At 46.0% G+C, this 17,651-nt stretch overlaps 1 protein-coding gene across 1 annotated transcript in view; it reads right to left on the reverse strand.

Moving 5' to 3' along the window:
* LOC311243985 (plexin-A4-like) overlaps nt 1-17,651 on the reverse strand; it is a gene marked incomplete at its 5' end in the record, with an annotated part of 191,190 nt that overhangs the window by 145,583 nt on the left and 27,956 nt on the right. Inside the window, 1 exon segment of the mRNA XM_084333393.1 lies at nt 1,209-1,497. Coding sequence (XP_084189519.1) covers nt 1,209-1,497 — 289 coding nt within the window.

Here is a 17,651-nt window from a genome sequence, read left to right on the forward strand (position 1 = left end):
AGGTTTTGAAGAGGTTTTGAAGAGGTTTGAGAAAAATTTTGACCAGAGGTCGAAAACATGCAATTTAAAATTGATTAGTGGCCGCCACTTGTTAAAAAAGGAGTCGCCCCAGTGTAAAACACCTCACCGTGTTCGTTTTAGCCGTCCTTCCCAGACCTCGTCAACACAGTCAGCTCAACTTTTCCCTCCCGCAGAAACTCTGACGGATATTTATAATTACAAGCCCAACGCTTACCTTGGTGTCGACAACCGGCAGAATTTCTACGGGAGAGGTCCGGAGCTGGCCGTGTGAGGGGGCCCGGCAGGGCGGTCTACAGGTCAAGGGTCACCAAATGTTGTGGAAAGGTTGTTTAACACAGCAGGAGACGATATTTCCAATTGTAACAAATAGGTAATTTATTTAAGAAAAGAAGTTCTTTAACAGCAAGAGCTATGGGTCAAAGAGGATCGCCACAGCTTGAACAAAAACCACTCTCCCCTGGATCCCTTTGCCTGTCCCTAAATCCCCTCTCAGTCCTGCCCCCCCATGACAGATATGATGACGTATCACATCATGTCAGATCTGACATGACGTACATTAAGATGATACGTAGATCTAACATCGGAGAGAGAGAACATGAAGAGAGATAAGCAAGATATGATATCCACACACGATATGATGTAGAGAGTGAGATGTGTGTGTGTGTGTGTGTATGTGTGTGTGTGTCTGTGTGTGCGTGCGTCTGCGTACAGACGTATGTGTATTGTATGTGTGTATTGTGTATGTGCGTGTCCGTGTGTCTGTGTGTGTGTGCTGTGCCTGTGTCTGTGTGTGTGTGCTGTGTATGTATGAAAGAGAGAAAAGAACAAGATAAGATTACCAGCACACAATGTGCCGTACTGAAATGTCCCTCTGTCCAAGTTGTTTTAAGAACGTCAGCCAGACGTCTTTCAGCACTGCTAGTTGACCTATATTAAACTAGTCCACCTCATACACATTTTCCCCAACACCAGCTTGACTGCCAGGAGCTCCAGGTTCCCAATATCATAGTTGACCTCCGCCGGGGTCAGGCGGCGAGAGAAGAAGGCGCAGGGGTGTAGTCTCTGGTCGAGATCGGAGCGCTGGGAGAGGACCGCCCCCACCCCGGTACTCGAGGCGTCCACATCCACCACGAACTGGCGGGACGTGTCCGGCTGGATGAGGATGGGCGCGGAGGTGAAGCGCCTACACAGCTCGGAGAAGGCGGAGTCCACCTTAGCGGACCAGACGAAGGGCACGGAGGGCGAAGTGAGTTGGGTGAGCGGTGCAGCAACCCGGCTGTAGTCCCTGATGAAACGCTGATAGAAGTTAGCAAATCCCAGGAAGCGTTGGAGCTGCTTGACGTTGGTGGGTCTGGGCCAGTCCGACACTGCCTTGATCTTCTCTGGGTCTGCCCGGATCTGGCCGCCCTCTATTATGTAGCCGAGGAAACCGATGGAGGAGACGTGGAACTCACACTTCTCCGGCTTGACGAACAACTTCAGAATGTCATCCAAATAAATAAAAACAGAGCGGTTAAGAACATCACGGAGAACGTCATTGACAAGGGCCTGGAAGACAGCAGGAGCGTTGGTCAACCCAAAGGGCATTACCTTGTACTCGAAGTGACCGAGCGGTGTCTTAAAGGCTGTCTTCCAGGCTTGCTTAAATTGTGATGAAACAAAGGAGAATATGAATTATGATTTTTCTTTGCATCTTTGACAGTAAATAACACCATGATAATAATGACCAAACTTAAAAAACTGCCACTGATCTCGTTCAGTACCCTCTTGAGATCATGTGTAAAAAATGTATAAAGGGAAGATGATTAAACCGAAGGTTCTGTAGATACAGTACTGAATTCTCCCATCCAGACCAATGCAATTTGAAATATTATTATAGGATATAAAATATGATGCTTATAAATTACCTTATTATAGTCAATTCGCACATTTATATATATATATACATATATTATCTTTAAAATGCCCGAGTTCAATTTGGATTTAGTATCACCAGGCGTGCATAAGAATAGATAATGATATCTACTGTAATTTACTGTTTTTTTTTATTTTCACCACAGTGCAACCATTTTGAAACTAATTTCAGATCTAATTGTTGCCACATGCTAACAATAGGGAGAATAAACTAACTGCATTTCAATATTTGTCAAAAACGTTACCTTTTGTGGCTTATTATCCCGAATAATAACAGTTATTGATATAATTCATTCAGAACGCTGAACTTTGAACCCCCACAGAATCTGCCAGGAAGTGTAGTTTGGAAAAATTCCAAGGCTGATCCACAGCTATGCATGCCCTCGACAAAATGGCTGCAAAAATTCCCATGGTTTAAAATTTCCAAAATGGTCGCCGTCTTGCAATAGACTTCAGCAAATCGAGAAGGTAAAACTATCTAATGGCACTTTTAACCTATTGCTAAACTAACGTATTGATGATAATATACATTCTACATAGGGATGCTCGATATTGGCTTTTTTACCGATACCGATATACCGATATTGTCCAACTCTTAATCCGATACCGATATCAACCGATATCACATTTGAATGCCGATATCGGCCGATAATATCGGTAGGCCGATAATATCGGACATCCCTAATTCTACATGCTTTTATGACATGTTAGTGATGTTAATACTTGAATACGTTTGTTACGACCCTGGCTCAAAGGGACGCAACCTATGTGCAAACAGACACCAAAACCTGTGTTTAACCCAAAAGACTACTCTAACAATGAAATATTGGTACAAACTAAAGAACAAAGAATGGGAGAACGTGACAACTCTCTGTTTCCACACACTCCTCTAGCCACAGTCAGAGTGCATGTGTGACTGAGGGACTGGTTTTACACTGCCAGCAGGTATCCAATCAGCAGCAATTAGCTAATTAGCAGCCCTCACCTGCATGCCCAGTGACACAGGAGTGATCAAGCTCATGGTACATAACACCTCCCCCACCAAAATGGTTGCCCAAGAGGCAACCACTACATATCAAACCCGTAAACAAACAAAAAAAAATATTGTGACCCATTAGTTGTCAGGGCCACTACCACAACATCGATAACGGGCCGGCCCCTGTCGAACACGACCATCAACCGTGTCGCATGCTCCCCACTGTGGAACATTCGCCAATGCTGCGTAAAACAAAAAACAACCCTGTCCCGACTCTCGGGCAAGCTAGACCTCACAAAAGGTTCCTCCACTGCGGTATATGGCTTGAGTGGGGCAGGCTCCTCCTCCACTGCGGCGTAAGACTTAGGACCCCATCGACAAACCAAGACCTTATCACATATGAGCTCCATTTCAACAGGCCCCTCCACCGATACCGACCTGTCAAAAATAGCCTGCAAACCAAAATCAATATGAGAGCTAAGCTCACTGCGCTCAACAGGACAGAACACAGAAGAACAAAAACCATAGATCTCTGATACCACCACAGCGCCCATATCCATCCCACCTGGCACTGGTAGTTCAGGATACTGCAAACCGTGAACATCCAGAGTAGGATGCACCGCCTCAGGTACAGCCCCACCGTCCCTGGAACATGGCAATACATCAGTCACAAAAGCGTCTGGAATACCATCCAAAATGGCGTCACACAAAATAACATTGTCCTGATCAAAATGGTTGCCACTCATCAGACCAGGTCGCGAAGGGGGCTCCTGCTCCACAGGACACAGGTAACTAGGTTGACTAGCACACCTAGTGCATGGCAGAGAGTCAGTGTGGACATGTGAATCAATGTCAGAATCATCAATTGACATACTGGGACCATCCCTGCCCACAAGTGAAACATCAGGAACAATAGAGCTACTGTGGGAAGGCTGGCAGCCTAAGCCAGGCCTTGTAGTCTCTTCAACTAGAACGGTGTCACATGAATCAACAGCATCTCTCATAGCATCCTTCCCACACTCATCCTCTAATTCGTTCGTGGCCTCAGCCACTGTGCAGGTTGGGAAGACCTTGAGACACTGCTCTGCCAGATCATCTCCTGCCACATGCATATCCGGCACGCATGTCAACTTTGGTTCCACCACCGGGCCTGACACAAAGGCACAATCAAGAGAATCATTATGCAGAGGTACATCCACAGTGTGCTTTCCAAAATTCTCAACAGGTTCACTTTTCAATTCAACAAAGAATGTCACTAAGTGTAATGTCACAAGTCGAAGTATCAACAACATCACTTTTGTCCTTTGATACTGCCCGTGTCACAGTACACACAGGGAACACTCCTGGATGTTTCTGTGTCAGCTCATCAGGGACCTCAGAAACCACAGGAATGGGAGTTACAACTGGAGTAGCCAGCACTTTGTCACCAGCCAAATCATTCCCTAGAATGAAGGACACCCCTCTTATGGGAATGTGAGAACATACCCCCACAACAACATTGCCTGATACTAAGGGAGAGTTGAGTGTGACCTCATGTAAAGGTGCATCCACAAATCCACCTCCAAAGCCACGAACAACGACACCGGAATGCAAAGAAGACTTTTCTGAAAACGGCAAAATCCCCTCCAGAATGAGGGACTGAAAAGCTCCGGTATCTCTCAAAATTGTTATAGCACATTTGGACTCTAGTGCATCAGTCAGGGAAACAAATCCATCCATCATAAATCTTGAGGAACCCTCAAGCTCTTTGTCCACACGTTTGATACTTTCCCCATCACCCTCTAACGTTGGCATAGGTGTTCTGCATACGGTTTCTACCAGAGCCACCGTTCTGAAATTTTTCTGTTCAAGCACCGGGCACCCAGCAACGATATGACCAGGCTCTTTACAGTAGAAACATATAATCCCATCTGGGAATGCACTAGCAGAACCACCCCGCCTAGGAGGTGAAGTAAACTGACCAGCAGACACAGGTTTTGGGAAACGGCCCACCTGAAAAGGACGCCTATCCCTGGACTCAAGACGGTATTCCTCCACAAAAACGGACTTGTGTGTCAACACAAACTCATCAGCGAAGACAGCGGCGTCGCCTATCTTCAATACCCTGCGCTCGTTTAGATGAGTGGAAACGATATCAGGAACACATCTTTTAAATTCCTCTAGGAGAATCAACTGTCTAAGCTGCTCTCTTGACTCTGCTTTCTGAGAGGTGCACCACCTGTCAAACAGGTTCTCCTTCTCTTTTACAAATTCAACATACGACTGTCCCTCCGACCTGCGATAGCCTCTAAAACGCTGACGATAGGCCTCGGGGACCAACTCATAAGCCCTCAATATGGAAGCCTTAACAAGCTCTTAGTCAGCACTTTGGTCAAGGGACAGAGCAGTATACGCTTCTTGTGCCTTACCAACAAGAACACACTGCAGCAACAGCGTCCAGGCCGTATCAGGCCACTTCAATGTGGTTGCCACCCGTTCAAAAAGGGGAAATACTTATCCACATCTTTCTCAAAAAAAAGAGGCACCATCCTAATATTTTTGCCTACATTAAAACCGAAACGCGACTCTGAAGGCAGAGCACCCGCCTGCAAGGCAGCATGCTTATACTCAAGCTCCTTCTGCGCACGCTCGCGCTCATGCTCACGCTCCTCTCTCCTCCCTCTCTCTCCTCTCTCTCTCTCTCTCTCTCCTTAAGCTCACTCTCCTTCTGCGCACGCTCGTGCTCCAGCAACATTTGTCTCTCCTTAAGCTCCCTCTCCTTCTGCGCACGCTCATGCTCCAGCAACATTCTCCTCTCCTCTTGCTGTAGCTGTTTTTCCTTAAACTCTAACTCTCTACGCCTCCACTTACCCTCCGCCACCCCAGATAGTAGCGGAGACACGTCAGACAAAGGAGGCTCCTCCACCCTCGCCGCAAGCACCTGCTCCCTAACGAGCAAAGCCCTCAAAGCACCCAAGGCAGTTGGTTTCAAACGCTTCTCACTGGCAGTACGCTCCACCTTGTAGTACACAGCAAGCTCCAGAAGCTGTTCCTTGGAAAACCTTTCCAACACCTAATCAGAAGGTTGATCAACAAAATCCTTTATGGAAGCCATCCCTACTGCACCAGCGCCACAACCTGCTCACCTTAAAGTCACCAAAAACACCCTAGCATACACACAATTTTACCTGAGAACCACTGAAGAACCACGAAGAACCACTGAAGAACCACTAAAGAGCCACTAAAGAACCACCGAAGAACCACTAAAGAACCACTGAAGAAACACTAAAGAACCACTGAAAACCGCTGAAACACCGTTGAAGCACCCCTTGCTAGCGTTAGCATGCTAATGCCAATACTAATAACTACAAGGAGACGTGGTGGAAATGTGTGCTCTACTGAGCGCACCTTTCTAGTTTGCAAAAAAATAATAAAAAAAACAACCACCCTGAAATAACTAGATGTGTCATACGCGCAGGAGGTCAGGTGCTAACAGGTAGGCCATCCAAACTCTGAGCTAAACTCAAAAAAATAAATAAAAACACAACAAACAAATTCAAACAGGTGCCCCTTGTAACCTGACCCGATTACTTACAGCTTCTACATCTAAACTGCAGTCAAACGGCCCACCACATGTCTACCCTAAAAAACGACATCAAGCCCTACCACACTACCTGTATTTTCTGGCACCCTATCCTACCTACCTTTAAGCTACCGCCCTGTAGACCTAACCCTCTTCAACCACACCTGCTACCAGCCAAAGATCATATTGACCATCCACCCGTCAAGTATATGGTATGGTACAAGACAAGCAGATGGTACTAATCACTTCTATGACTGCCCCTGGAGTAAGTGGTGCACAGGAAGCTAACAAACAACCAGAAAATAATGTCCCTACCTACATGTGGTGTCCACTAAACTATATATTTTAACAGCATATAAGTAGTCACATCAAATTACAAACAAATAAGGGCATACTCACCTGTTTGATGATCGGCTCAAGCCCCCACGTTACACAACATGTAACGAACACCACCCACACTATAGCACCACGACACACCATGAAAAAAAGAAAAAAAAAACACCAAACAAATTCGAGGGGTATTTGTTTCCAGATTCACTCCCGGACGAGCGCCCAACTGTTACGACCCTGGCTCAAAGGGACGCAACCTATGTGCAAACAGACACCAAAACCCGTGTTTAACCCAAAAGACTACTCTAACAATGAAATACTGATACAAACTAAAGAACAAAGAATGGGAGAACGTGACAACTCTCTGTTTCCACACACCCCTCTAGCCACAGTCAGAGTGCATGTGTGACTGAGGGACTGGTTTTACCCTGCCAGCAGGTATCCAATCAGCAGCAATTAGCTAATTAGCAGCCCTCACCTGCATGCCCAGTGACACAGGAGTGATCAAGCTCATGGTACATAACACGTTTGATTTTAAAATCGCAATTTTTTTTTTTATGACCAGATGCCATTTTGGGGTCAGCACTGACCCCGTCGGGTGGACATGATAAACGTTGAATGGAGCATATTTATACATTGGTGTTTCCCTCTTTTTCTCTGGACATGTTTCTAAGCTCCTTACCAGAAGATGGTACCCCCCTCCTTCTAATGGGCGACTTCAACCTGCCTGACTCACCTCAGTCAGACACAGTGGTCTCTCTCCTACAATCCTTTGACCTGACTCCCACTGTCATGCCTCCCACTCACAAAGCAGGTGTAGCCGGTGTGATCTTACTCTGCATTGTGTTTTTCGATTCGACCCCTGTTAAGGCAGTGTTTCTCAAAGTGTGGGGCGCGGCCCCCAGGGGGGGGCGCAGAGGCATGACAGGGGGGGCCTTGAGATAAAAAAAATATATAAAAAAATAATATTTTATTCTTTTTGGATTACAGAAAATGATCAATAAAGTGCTATCTGTTGCAGCTGCACTGTTCTCCATGAAAATACCATATTTGGATAAGTTTGACCATTTCTCAAAATCTGAAAATTATTATTTAATAAAACACAGAAAAGGATCACCAAGTTACTCTGGATAAACATTTTTTTTACAGACAACATTGAGACAAAGCTTCCTGACACATCTCCATCCAAACTCTTGGAAGATCTGCTGTTTTGCAAATATGTCAAAAACAGAGCGACAGCTGATGAGCTCTTCAAAATGATTGACAGTTACCTGACAGAACATGGACTGAAATGGGAGAACTATGTGGGCTTTTGCTCTGACGGTGCGCAGGCCGCGTCCTATTTTTCTACAACGGAGTTCGGCGATTTGCTAATCTGATTGGCCACTGACGTTTCTGGTCATGTGACATGTGCGCCCAATAGCGTGATGAGCTGTGTCTTTGCCCATTTCCGTGTCGAACAGCCTGCAAAGCACCTGGCGTTCTATTGCCATGCTCTAAGACAAACTCTAACCTTAACCAACTTCGAAAGAGTGCCTAAGCTTAACCGTCGGAATCAGGGCAGGCGTTCTATCGCCATGCTCTAAGACAAACTCTAACCTTAACTGACTTCGAACGAGCGCCTAAGCCTAACCAGTGTAGAAACTTGCGGTCCCACGATTGGGCGTACATGTCACATGACCAGAAATGACACTGGCCAATCAGATTTGCAAATCGCCGAACTCCGTTGTAGAAAAATAACAGGCGCGCAGGCCATGGCAGGGAAAAGGAGGGGGCTACAGGCGCTCATCAAGGGGGTCTCGCCAAACGCGCAATGGACGCACTGTAAATTCACAGAGAGGCGCTAGCATCAAGATAGCTTAGCCCTGAGCTGAATGAGGTTTTGACAGAAGTTATAAACGTGGTACATTTCATCAAAGCGCGCCTGTTCTCTGCGCTGTGTGAGGAGATGGGAGCTGACCATTCTGCAGTGCTGTTTCACAGCGGGGCAAGGTGGCTCTCGCAAGGGAAGGTGTTGTCGCAAGTCTTTGAACTACGAGAGGAGATTCGGGTGTTCTTGGAGGAGGAGAGCATGCAAGAAGCTGCAAGCAAGTTCAATGATGAACAATTTCTGATAAAGTATCTCTCTATCTACAGCACCTGCTGATTTCAGCTCTGCTGAAGAGGAGCAACTCATGGAAATGACCTCTGACTCCACCCTGAGGCTGAGGTTTACAGCTCAGACACTGAGTGAATTCTGGCTTGGTGTGGAGAGGGAGCATCCACTCATAGGGCAGATGGCTGTGGGCGTCCTTCTTCCCTTCGCCACTTCCTATCTCCGTGAGATTGGATTTTCAGCTGTTGCTTCACTGAAGACAAAGCACAGGTCTAAGCTCAACATTGAGCATGACTTGAGAGTGGCAGTATCAAGCCTGCAACCTCGTTTTGAAAAGATGTGCAGTGCAAAACAGGCTCATTGCAGCCACTAATGCTGTGATGACACATAATTTACTTACATTTTCTCTTTTTTTGCACAAATTGCAAAGTTCTTTCACAAGTTCTTTCACAAGTTTTTCACAAAGTTTTCGATCTATTTTCTTTAAAAACCCTTAGGAGTCAACGGGGCGTATTGCTCCCGTGGGCGGAGAACAAAAGAATTAGAATGTCTTCTAAATGCTCTAAACGTACATATTTTCAGAAATCGATAAAAATAGAAAAATGACAATTTCGAGTGCTTTGAGATGTACTATATATGTCTCATTACTTGCTAAACATAATACGACTTGTAAATACGTTTAATTCTTGCTAGATGGTATGCTTGTAATTATTTCCGTTTGCGAGAGAACTACAGCGCGTCACAAACACACATACACGCACGCGCGCACACACACAAGAGAAGCGTGTGCGCTGTGAATAGGTGTTAGACCCCCGCGCAGAGGTGAGAGGTATCAGAGACTCGCTACCCCCCATCCAAATTCTAAACAACAGATCGGCATCGGCTTTTCATAATATGTATGAATTATCTCTTGCAATAATATCCACGGGACACTGAGCTGCTTCGCAGAATAATGTGGTGTGCGTGTATACTCCCCTGCACACACACACACTCTCTCTCTCTCTCTCAAACAGAGAAATCAAAAGAAATCAGTACATTACCTTGTATTACTATTGTAATCCAAAAGCGATATATAGGGTTGTTCATTGTACAATACAATTGATACAGTTGATGTTTCTTGTTGATTATTATTCTCTATGTGTATATGAGCATTTTTTCAATACCCAACTATGTAGTGGCCGCTTGTCGCTAGGCCTCCTGCTGGGTCCATTCACTGGAATAACAAAGGAATGACTGGGCCTTTGCTCCAGGTGTGAAATGGTTCTAGTGACAATGATCACATTGAATTCTGGGAGTGTAGTTCTCTCATCAGATAGCTGAATGAACTTGGATCAAGTTCAAGTCCTATACTGAAAAGTTGTTAGGATTTTACCAGAATGTTTGATAGGACATTGATTGAAAACTATCATCTCAAATTTGACAATTGATGGCTTATTTTGAAGGTATGAATCTGTAATTTTACATTATGTAACAAAAAAAAAGAGAATATTCTGAGAAGGTGGAGCTAGAAACTTTAGACTTCAGGGGGTATTAAAGCAGTGTCCTTGAATTGTATTGCAATGTTACAAGATGTCTCTATTTTTTAAAAAGCAGTCTTGAGTGTCCATTGAATTGTATTGCAATGTTACAAGATGTCTCTATTTTTGAAAAAGCAGTCTTGAGTGTCCATTGAATTGTATTGCAATGTTACAAGATGTCTCTATTTAAAAAAAAAAAAAACAGTCTTGAGTGTCCATTGAATTGTATTACAATGTTACAAGATGTCTGTATTTTTTAAAAAGCACAGTCTTTGAGTGTATTTTACTGTATTGTTATGTTGTTGGACAATTGCACAGTTGTAAAGTAGTTGCACAATTTGAAAGGTCACGATATTGGTGTTATTTCAATCAATTTAAACATGGCCCATTTCATGACTATTTTGTTGGGGCGAGGGGGGGGGGCCCAAAATATTTTGGTCTGCCAAAGGGCGGCCTGACAGAAAAAGTTTGAGAAGCACTGTTGTGACGTACATGGGTACGTGGGTTGGTCATTACCATTATTACTGTATTTATGACACCATCTGAACATCAGGTTAGTATATTTAATGTGTTATGTTTTGTATGTGATGTGTGTGTGTGTGAGCATGAGAGCTAATGCTGTCTCTTTTCTCTTCCTGTCAGGTGCCGCCCGTCCCTACACTGAAGAGTGCTGATTGCCTAATGAATGACAGCTGATGACAATCACCTCAAGAGGGACGGGTGGACAAATACCTGACAGCACACACACGTCTGGGCGCCTCATTCTGTCAATTGCCAGTGACCAGAGTGGAGTGAGGTTGCCATTGTTTTCCACTGTTGTGTGGGATTATTATTGTGCTTATTTACCCCTTTTGGTGGACCAAGTACTGTGTCTTCATATATATATATTGTTGGCCTATGTGCCACTTCTCTACCTGAGTGAGTATCCTCTTGTTGGCCTTTGTGCCTGTTTCCACTGAGTGTGGAGTGATACTTTACTGCCCTTTTGCTATTGTTCCCTTCAAGTGGAACTGTATATATATATGTATTTGTAAACTGTATGCCATTACCACTTTGTGTGGACTTGTACCTTTGGTACGTTCTGGCTGGTTGGTTAGTGTCGGCGGACGCTAATCTAGTTTGTTTATCTATATCTCACCTTGTTTGTTCTCCCCTTACCTTTTCCCTTTGTGTGTGTTCTGGGTTTAAATCCCCTCTAAAATAAACATCATTCTCCCTTTGGGGAAAGCAGTGGGTTTCAAGCCCCACTACAATAAATATTATTTACCATTTGAAAACGTCTTTGTTTATTACCTACCTGCCCGGGACTGTTTTGAAAGCATTTACTAAGAGAGGCTGTTTTTTGTTCATGTGCAGCCGGCTCCAGTTACTATTTTGTGTGGTCATCAGACCTTTGTACATGACAACTGTGTTAAGGGATCACCCTGAGTGGGAGTTGAACCCCGGTCTCCCGCGTCGCAGGCGGCATCACAGACCACTATACCAAGAGGTGAATTCACTTCTTGCTATTGGGTCTGGATGCCTCTGGGGAGTGAGTTTACTTGCAGTACTGCTTAACGTCCACAGCCACTTCACTTACTGTCCCTCGTGACTGTGGATAGACTGCGGTACCTCCGTTACACTCACCCCCCTAAACTCACTCCACCCAGGGCATCCGGGTCTATCGGCACCACGTGTAGCCGGTGTGATCTTACTCTGCATTGTGTTTTTCGATTCTACCCCTGTTAAGGGATTGCCCTGAGTGGGAGTTGAACTCCGGTCTCCCGCGTCGCGGGCGGCATCACAGACCACTATACCAAGAGGTTCATTCACTTCTTGCTATTGGGTCTGGATGCCTCTGGGGAGTGAGTTTACTTGCAGTACCGCTTAACGTCCACAGCCACTTCACTTGCCGTTACACAGTCAACTCCTTGGATATCATATACTCCCGTAACTTCACCATCATTAACACAATGGTAACTCCCCTTCATTGGTCTGACAATTTTTTCATATCCTTCTCACTAACTCTCATGCTTAACCCCAAGCATTCCACTCCAACTCAAACTGTCTCAGTCAGACGCAACCTGCGCTCCCTATCCTCCTCCACCCTCTCTTCTGACATATTATCCACTCTACCTTTGAGTGACACCTTCTCTGCTCTCCCCCCAGAAACGGTAAACTCCACCCTCCTCTCAGCCCTGTCAACCTCCTTCGACAAGCTCTGTCCCCTTGCTGAGAAACCTGCTTGCCGTTCCCCACCCGGTCCATGGCTGACTGATGCAGTGAGAGAAGAAAGACAGGTCCTGAGAGCGGCTGAGATGAAGTATAGAAAGACATGCCTCACTGCTGACATCGCCACATATCACAACCTCTTGTTAGCTTTCTCCAAAACAATTACTACTGCCAAAGCTTCTTTCACCACAGGATTTAGGCCTCTGCCAAGAACCTTCGCAAAATGCACACTGCCATGTCCTCCCTCCTCACCCCCCCTCCGCCCCTCCACCCTCCTCTCTCTCTGCCGAAGACTGCGATTTTCTTTGAGAAAAAAGTGGAGAACATCTGCAGCTCGTTCTCCCAATCCCCACTCATTCCAAATGCTGAATCGAGAACCTTATCGTTCACTCTGACATAATTCGCTCCCATTACAGACGCTGAAACCTTGACACTGGTAACGTCAAACCGTCCCACTATATGCCAGCTGGACCAGTTACCCTCTGCACTCCTCCAGACCATAGGACCAGACATCCTCCCATTCCTAACTGCAACCATCAACTCCTCCCTCAACTCAAACCAGTGGCGTCATTTCAGTAAAAGCCAAGGTATGGCAAGGAGGGAGGGTGGGGGGGTGAAGGGGGTGGTTCCCCCCTTGGTGGATTTGTTTTGTCAAATCAGTTGTGCAATAGTCACTTTTGGTGAGTTGTTTCTATACAATTCACTTATATGACATTTAGGTATGACACAGGACTACAAAAGCATTTAGTATAGAAATATGTCAACAGACTAAAGCAGGGAACCACAATATTTTGCATACAAATTATGCTGAGCAGAATGTAATATCATAACTGTCTATTATATTTCTTGCAATTGAGCCAATTTTCCTTAGTTTCAGTTTTGAGGTGTGTGTTCAACAGAATGTAGTATCAAAAACACGTTCACAAAAATGGGTTACTGAATGCTGAACTGCACTGTTATAATCACTAAGCCATTGTAAGACCTTACCTGTGTCCCTTTATCACTTGTCTCTGCTGCCCTTTGAGTTAGTCACCTAGTAAAAGTCACCTAGTAAAAGTGAGATAATTGACAATATCAAAACATGCTAGGGCTGTACCGAATAGTTTGAAGCTTCGTTCATAATGTTGACATTCAAATTCCAAATCAACATTCGAATTCTTTATTTTTAATTAAAAAAAATATATATAAATTTAAAAAAGAAATGTATTTATTAATTTGCCAAGGTATGGCGAGTGCCATACCTTGCCATACCAAGACGACGCCCCTGACTCAAACCCTAAAACACCTCCTCTCTAAATCACGTGAACGTGCTGTATCCAGTGGTGCAGTGGCAAATTGACAGTAGGTCAAACGCTCCACGCGCGTGCGCGCATGCACAGTTTTTTTGGCACAGATTATTATTTTTTTTTTTTGCTGCATACTTATAAAAAAAAAATTTTAAAGATGTTTTTTTTTTACAAACCGCTTGAATCATAGCCACGTTAATAATGCTTGTAATAAACCAAACCGTTTGTAAATCCGTCAATATTTCAGCGAGTTATGAGTATTTTTGTCTGTGCAGCTCACTCACTCTCACTCAAGGCTAACTGGAGCAAGATGGCGGCGGTTCAGTGACGTCGCTCTCCATTGGCCGGCAGCGCGGGCAAGCTATCTAGTGTTCTATATATATCTATGCCTTAAAGTGTTGCGGTCCTGAGAGCTTATAGCTTATCCGCAACAGTAAGTGACTTCCGGGGTAGGCCTGATTGGCCCCGACAGGCACGTGACGCGCAACTTTCTCTGCCGCGCGGCACGCTCCGCGGAGCGGAGCGGCAGAGCTTGCGGAATGATGTAACCGTCCAAATCCGCTATGACTTTCATTCGGCGCTTTAGCTCACCTCGCAGAGCAGCGGTCCTGCGATCCTGCGGTCGGTTGTTGACGAGTTCAAATCCCATCAAAAAATTTTTTTTTAACGTGATTTTTTTTTTACCGTGTATTCTTTCGCCGGTTAAGGTTAGGCATGGTTAAGGTTAAGGTTAGGCATTGTTTCGGAGTTGGTTAAGGTTAGAACGGTTAAGTTTAGGCGCTGTTAAGGAGCTGGTTAAGGTTAGAGTTTGTGTTAGAGAATGGCAATATTCTTTCTATGGTTAAGGTTAGGCATGGTTAAGGTTAAGGTTAAGGTTAGGCATTGTTTCGGAGTTGGTTAAGGTTAGAACGGTTAAGTTTAGGCGCTGTTAAGGAGCTGGTTAAGGTTAGAGTTTGTGTTAGAGAATGGCAATAGACAGCCTATTTCCGCGCGACAGCTCTCAGCAGCCTCGTTGCGCGTCCTGAGTTTGCCGCGTCACGTGCCTGTCGGGGCCAATCAGGCCTACCCCGGAAGTCACTTACTGTTGCGGAACAGTTACACGCGTCCTGAGAGTGTTGGTGCTCTCGTCCTGCAGCTGGATACTATTGCCTCACAGCGCGGCCGTCAGCGCGCGGCCCAGAGAGCGCCGCTGGCTCTGCGGCTCTGCAGCTGCATGCTTCTCCGGGAGTCCGGTTGGATAATGCCATGTAAAAAGTCGCATGCCTGACATATCGGCATGTAACTCGAGAACCGAGGCACGGATTTTGGCGATCCAGATGGCATTCGAACGGCAACGAATAGCGCTTTATTCGGTAATTTATATGTTCGGCGAAAAATGCAGCCCCGAGCCTTCAGATGCTCGCAAAGGGCCGTGAAACTGAAACTGAAACTGAAAAACAGTGAAACCCCGGACATTTCGATGAATTAATAAACCCCCCCGGACAGGGCGTAAAAAGAGGACATGTCCGGGCAAAAGAGGACGTTTGGTCAGCCTACTCTACCTGTGCTTTTGTTATGTAAAAACGGTGGCCGCGCCGAGCCGGTACTTAGTTACAACGAATGGGAACAGCGGATTTTTGTGTGCGTGACTGCGCGTACACGCGGCAACATTTCCGTGCGCGATTGCGCGTACTTCAGCCTCAGTGAGCGAGGTATAACGCCGTTATACCGAGTTATACCAGCACTGCAACACTGGCTGTATCCAACCAACTTACTGATTATCTCTTACAGAATGACCTCCTAGATCAGTCAGGCTTCAGGACTGGTCACTCCACAGAGACGGCCCTCATAGCAGTCACAGAGGCTCTTCACCTAGCAAAAGTGAAAGGCCTCTCCTCTGTCCTGATTCTCCTGGACCTGTCTGCAGCCTTCGACACCGTCAACCATCAGATCCTCCTTGCGTCCCTCGCAGGAATGGGAGTGGCTGGCTCTGCGCTGATATGGCTGACATCATACCTCAGCGACCGATCCTACCTAAGTGTCATGGAGAGGGTCCCTGTCGGCCCCCTACAAACAGGTGTCCCCCAGGGCTCCGTCCTTGGACCCCTCCTCTTCTAATAATAATAATAATAATGGATTCGATTTGTACCGCGCTCCACATTCGCGAGAATCTCAGAGCGCTTACAGGAGACAAATACAAAAGTTAAATGAATAAAACAATTTAAAATTAATAAAAACAATTAAAAAGACTAACAACCAGTAAATTGGAAGAACCTAAGAGTAAAATAAAATAAAAATAATAGTAAAATGAATAGAAGTAAAAAAAAAAAAAAAAAAAAAAAAAAAAAAAGTAAAAGAAAATTCAGGCAAAAGCCTTGTTAAAAAGAAATGTTTTTAGGCCCCTTTTAAAAACCTCGACGGATTGTGGTGCTCTCAGGTGGATGGGGAGAGCATTCCACAGTCTGGGTGCGGCGGAGCAGAAGGCGCGATCACCCATGGAGTGCAGCTTAGTCCTGGGGGCTTTGAGGAGGTAGGCTGTGCCGGAGCGGAGGGAACGTGAGGAGGACTGGGGGGTGAGGAGTTCCTTGAGATAGGCAGGGGCACCACCGTGTACGCACTGGTGAGTGAGGAGGGACACCTTGAACTCAATTCTGTGTTCCACGGGGAGCCAGTGAAGGGATCTGAGGGTGGGGGTGATGTGATCATATTTGCGCACCCTCATCAGGATCCTAGCAAGCAGCGACATTCTGAATGGTTTGCAGTTTTTTAATGCTTTTGCTAGGAATCCCGATGAGGAGTGCATTGCAATAGTCCAGCCTGGAGGAAACAAAAGCGTGGACGAGTTTCTCCGAGTCTGCCAGGGTGAGTGAGGGGCGGAGTTTGGTGATGTTACGGAGGTGAAAGAAAGAGGTCTTGCAGAGGTGTTTGATGTGTGTATCATATGTGAGGTGGGGGTCCATTTTCACGCCCAAGTTGGTGACAAGGGTGGAAAGGGGAATGTCCTGACCGGAGAAGGAGATGGTGTTGATGGTGGTTGACCGGACCTGGTGTGGGGTACCGATCAGCATGGCTTGTGTTTTGGAGCTGTTGACCTGGAGAAACCTGTGGTTCATCCACGCCTTAGTCTCCTCCAGGCAAGTGGTCAGTGTGGGGGGTGATGAAGGTGATGATGGTGTGATCCGGATATATAACTGGGTGTCGTCAGCGTAGCAGTGGAAAGACACACCGTGCCGGCCGATGATGCGGCCGAGGGGGAGCATGTACAGGGTGAACAGCAGGGGGCTCTCCCTCTACACAATATCAGGTCTCTTGCCTTCTCGTATCATTGCTATGCCGATGATACTCAACTCTTCCTCTCCTTTCCTCCCTCGGATATCCATCTCTATGAGCGGATCTCGGCCTGTCTGTCCGACATCTTCGCCTGGATGATGTCCAACCACCGCAAACTGAACCTAAGCAAAATAGAATTGCTTCACCTGCCGGCCAAATCCTCCCCCCTGACCGACCTTTCCATCACAGTGGAGTATGTAGCTGTGGCCGCATCCCCGACCGCCAAGAACCTTGGTGTTGTCCTTGACGACCCGCTGAACTTCTCCGCTCACATCGCAGCAACAACCAGAACCTGCAGATTTCTCCTTAGCAACGTCAGAAGGTTCCACCCATTCCTGACAAAAGAAGCCACCCAACTCCTCTTCCAATCAACAGTCATCTCCCGCCTCGACTATACTGCAATGCACTGCTTGCTGGCCTTCCGACCACT

The sequence above is a fragment of the Notolepis coatsorum genome (assembly GCF_963971535.1).
Source record: "Notolepis coatsorum genome assembly, chromosome: 17".
Lineage (NCBI taxonomy): Eukaryota > Metazoa > Chordata > Actinopteri > Aulopiformes > Paralepididae > Notolepis > Notolepis coatsorum.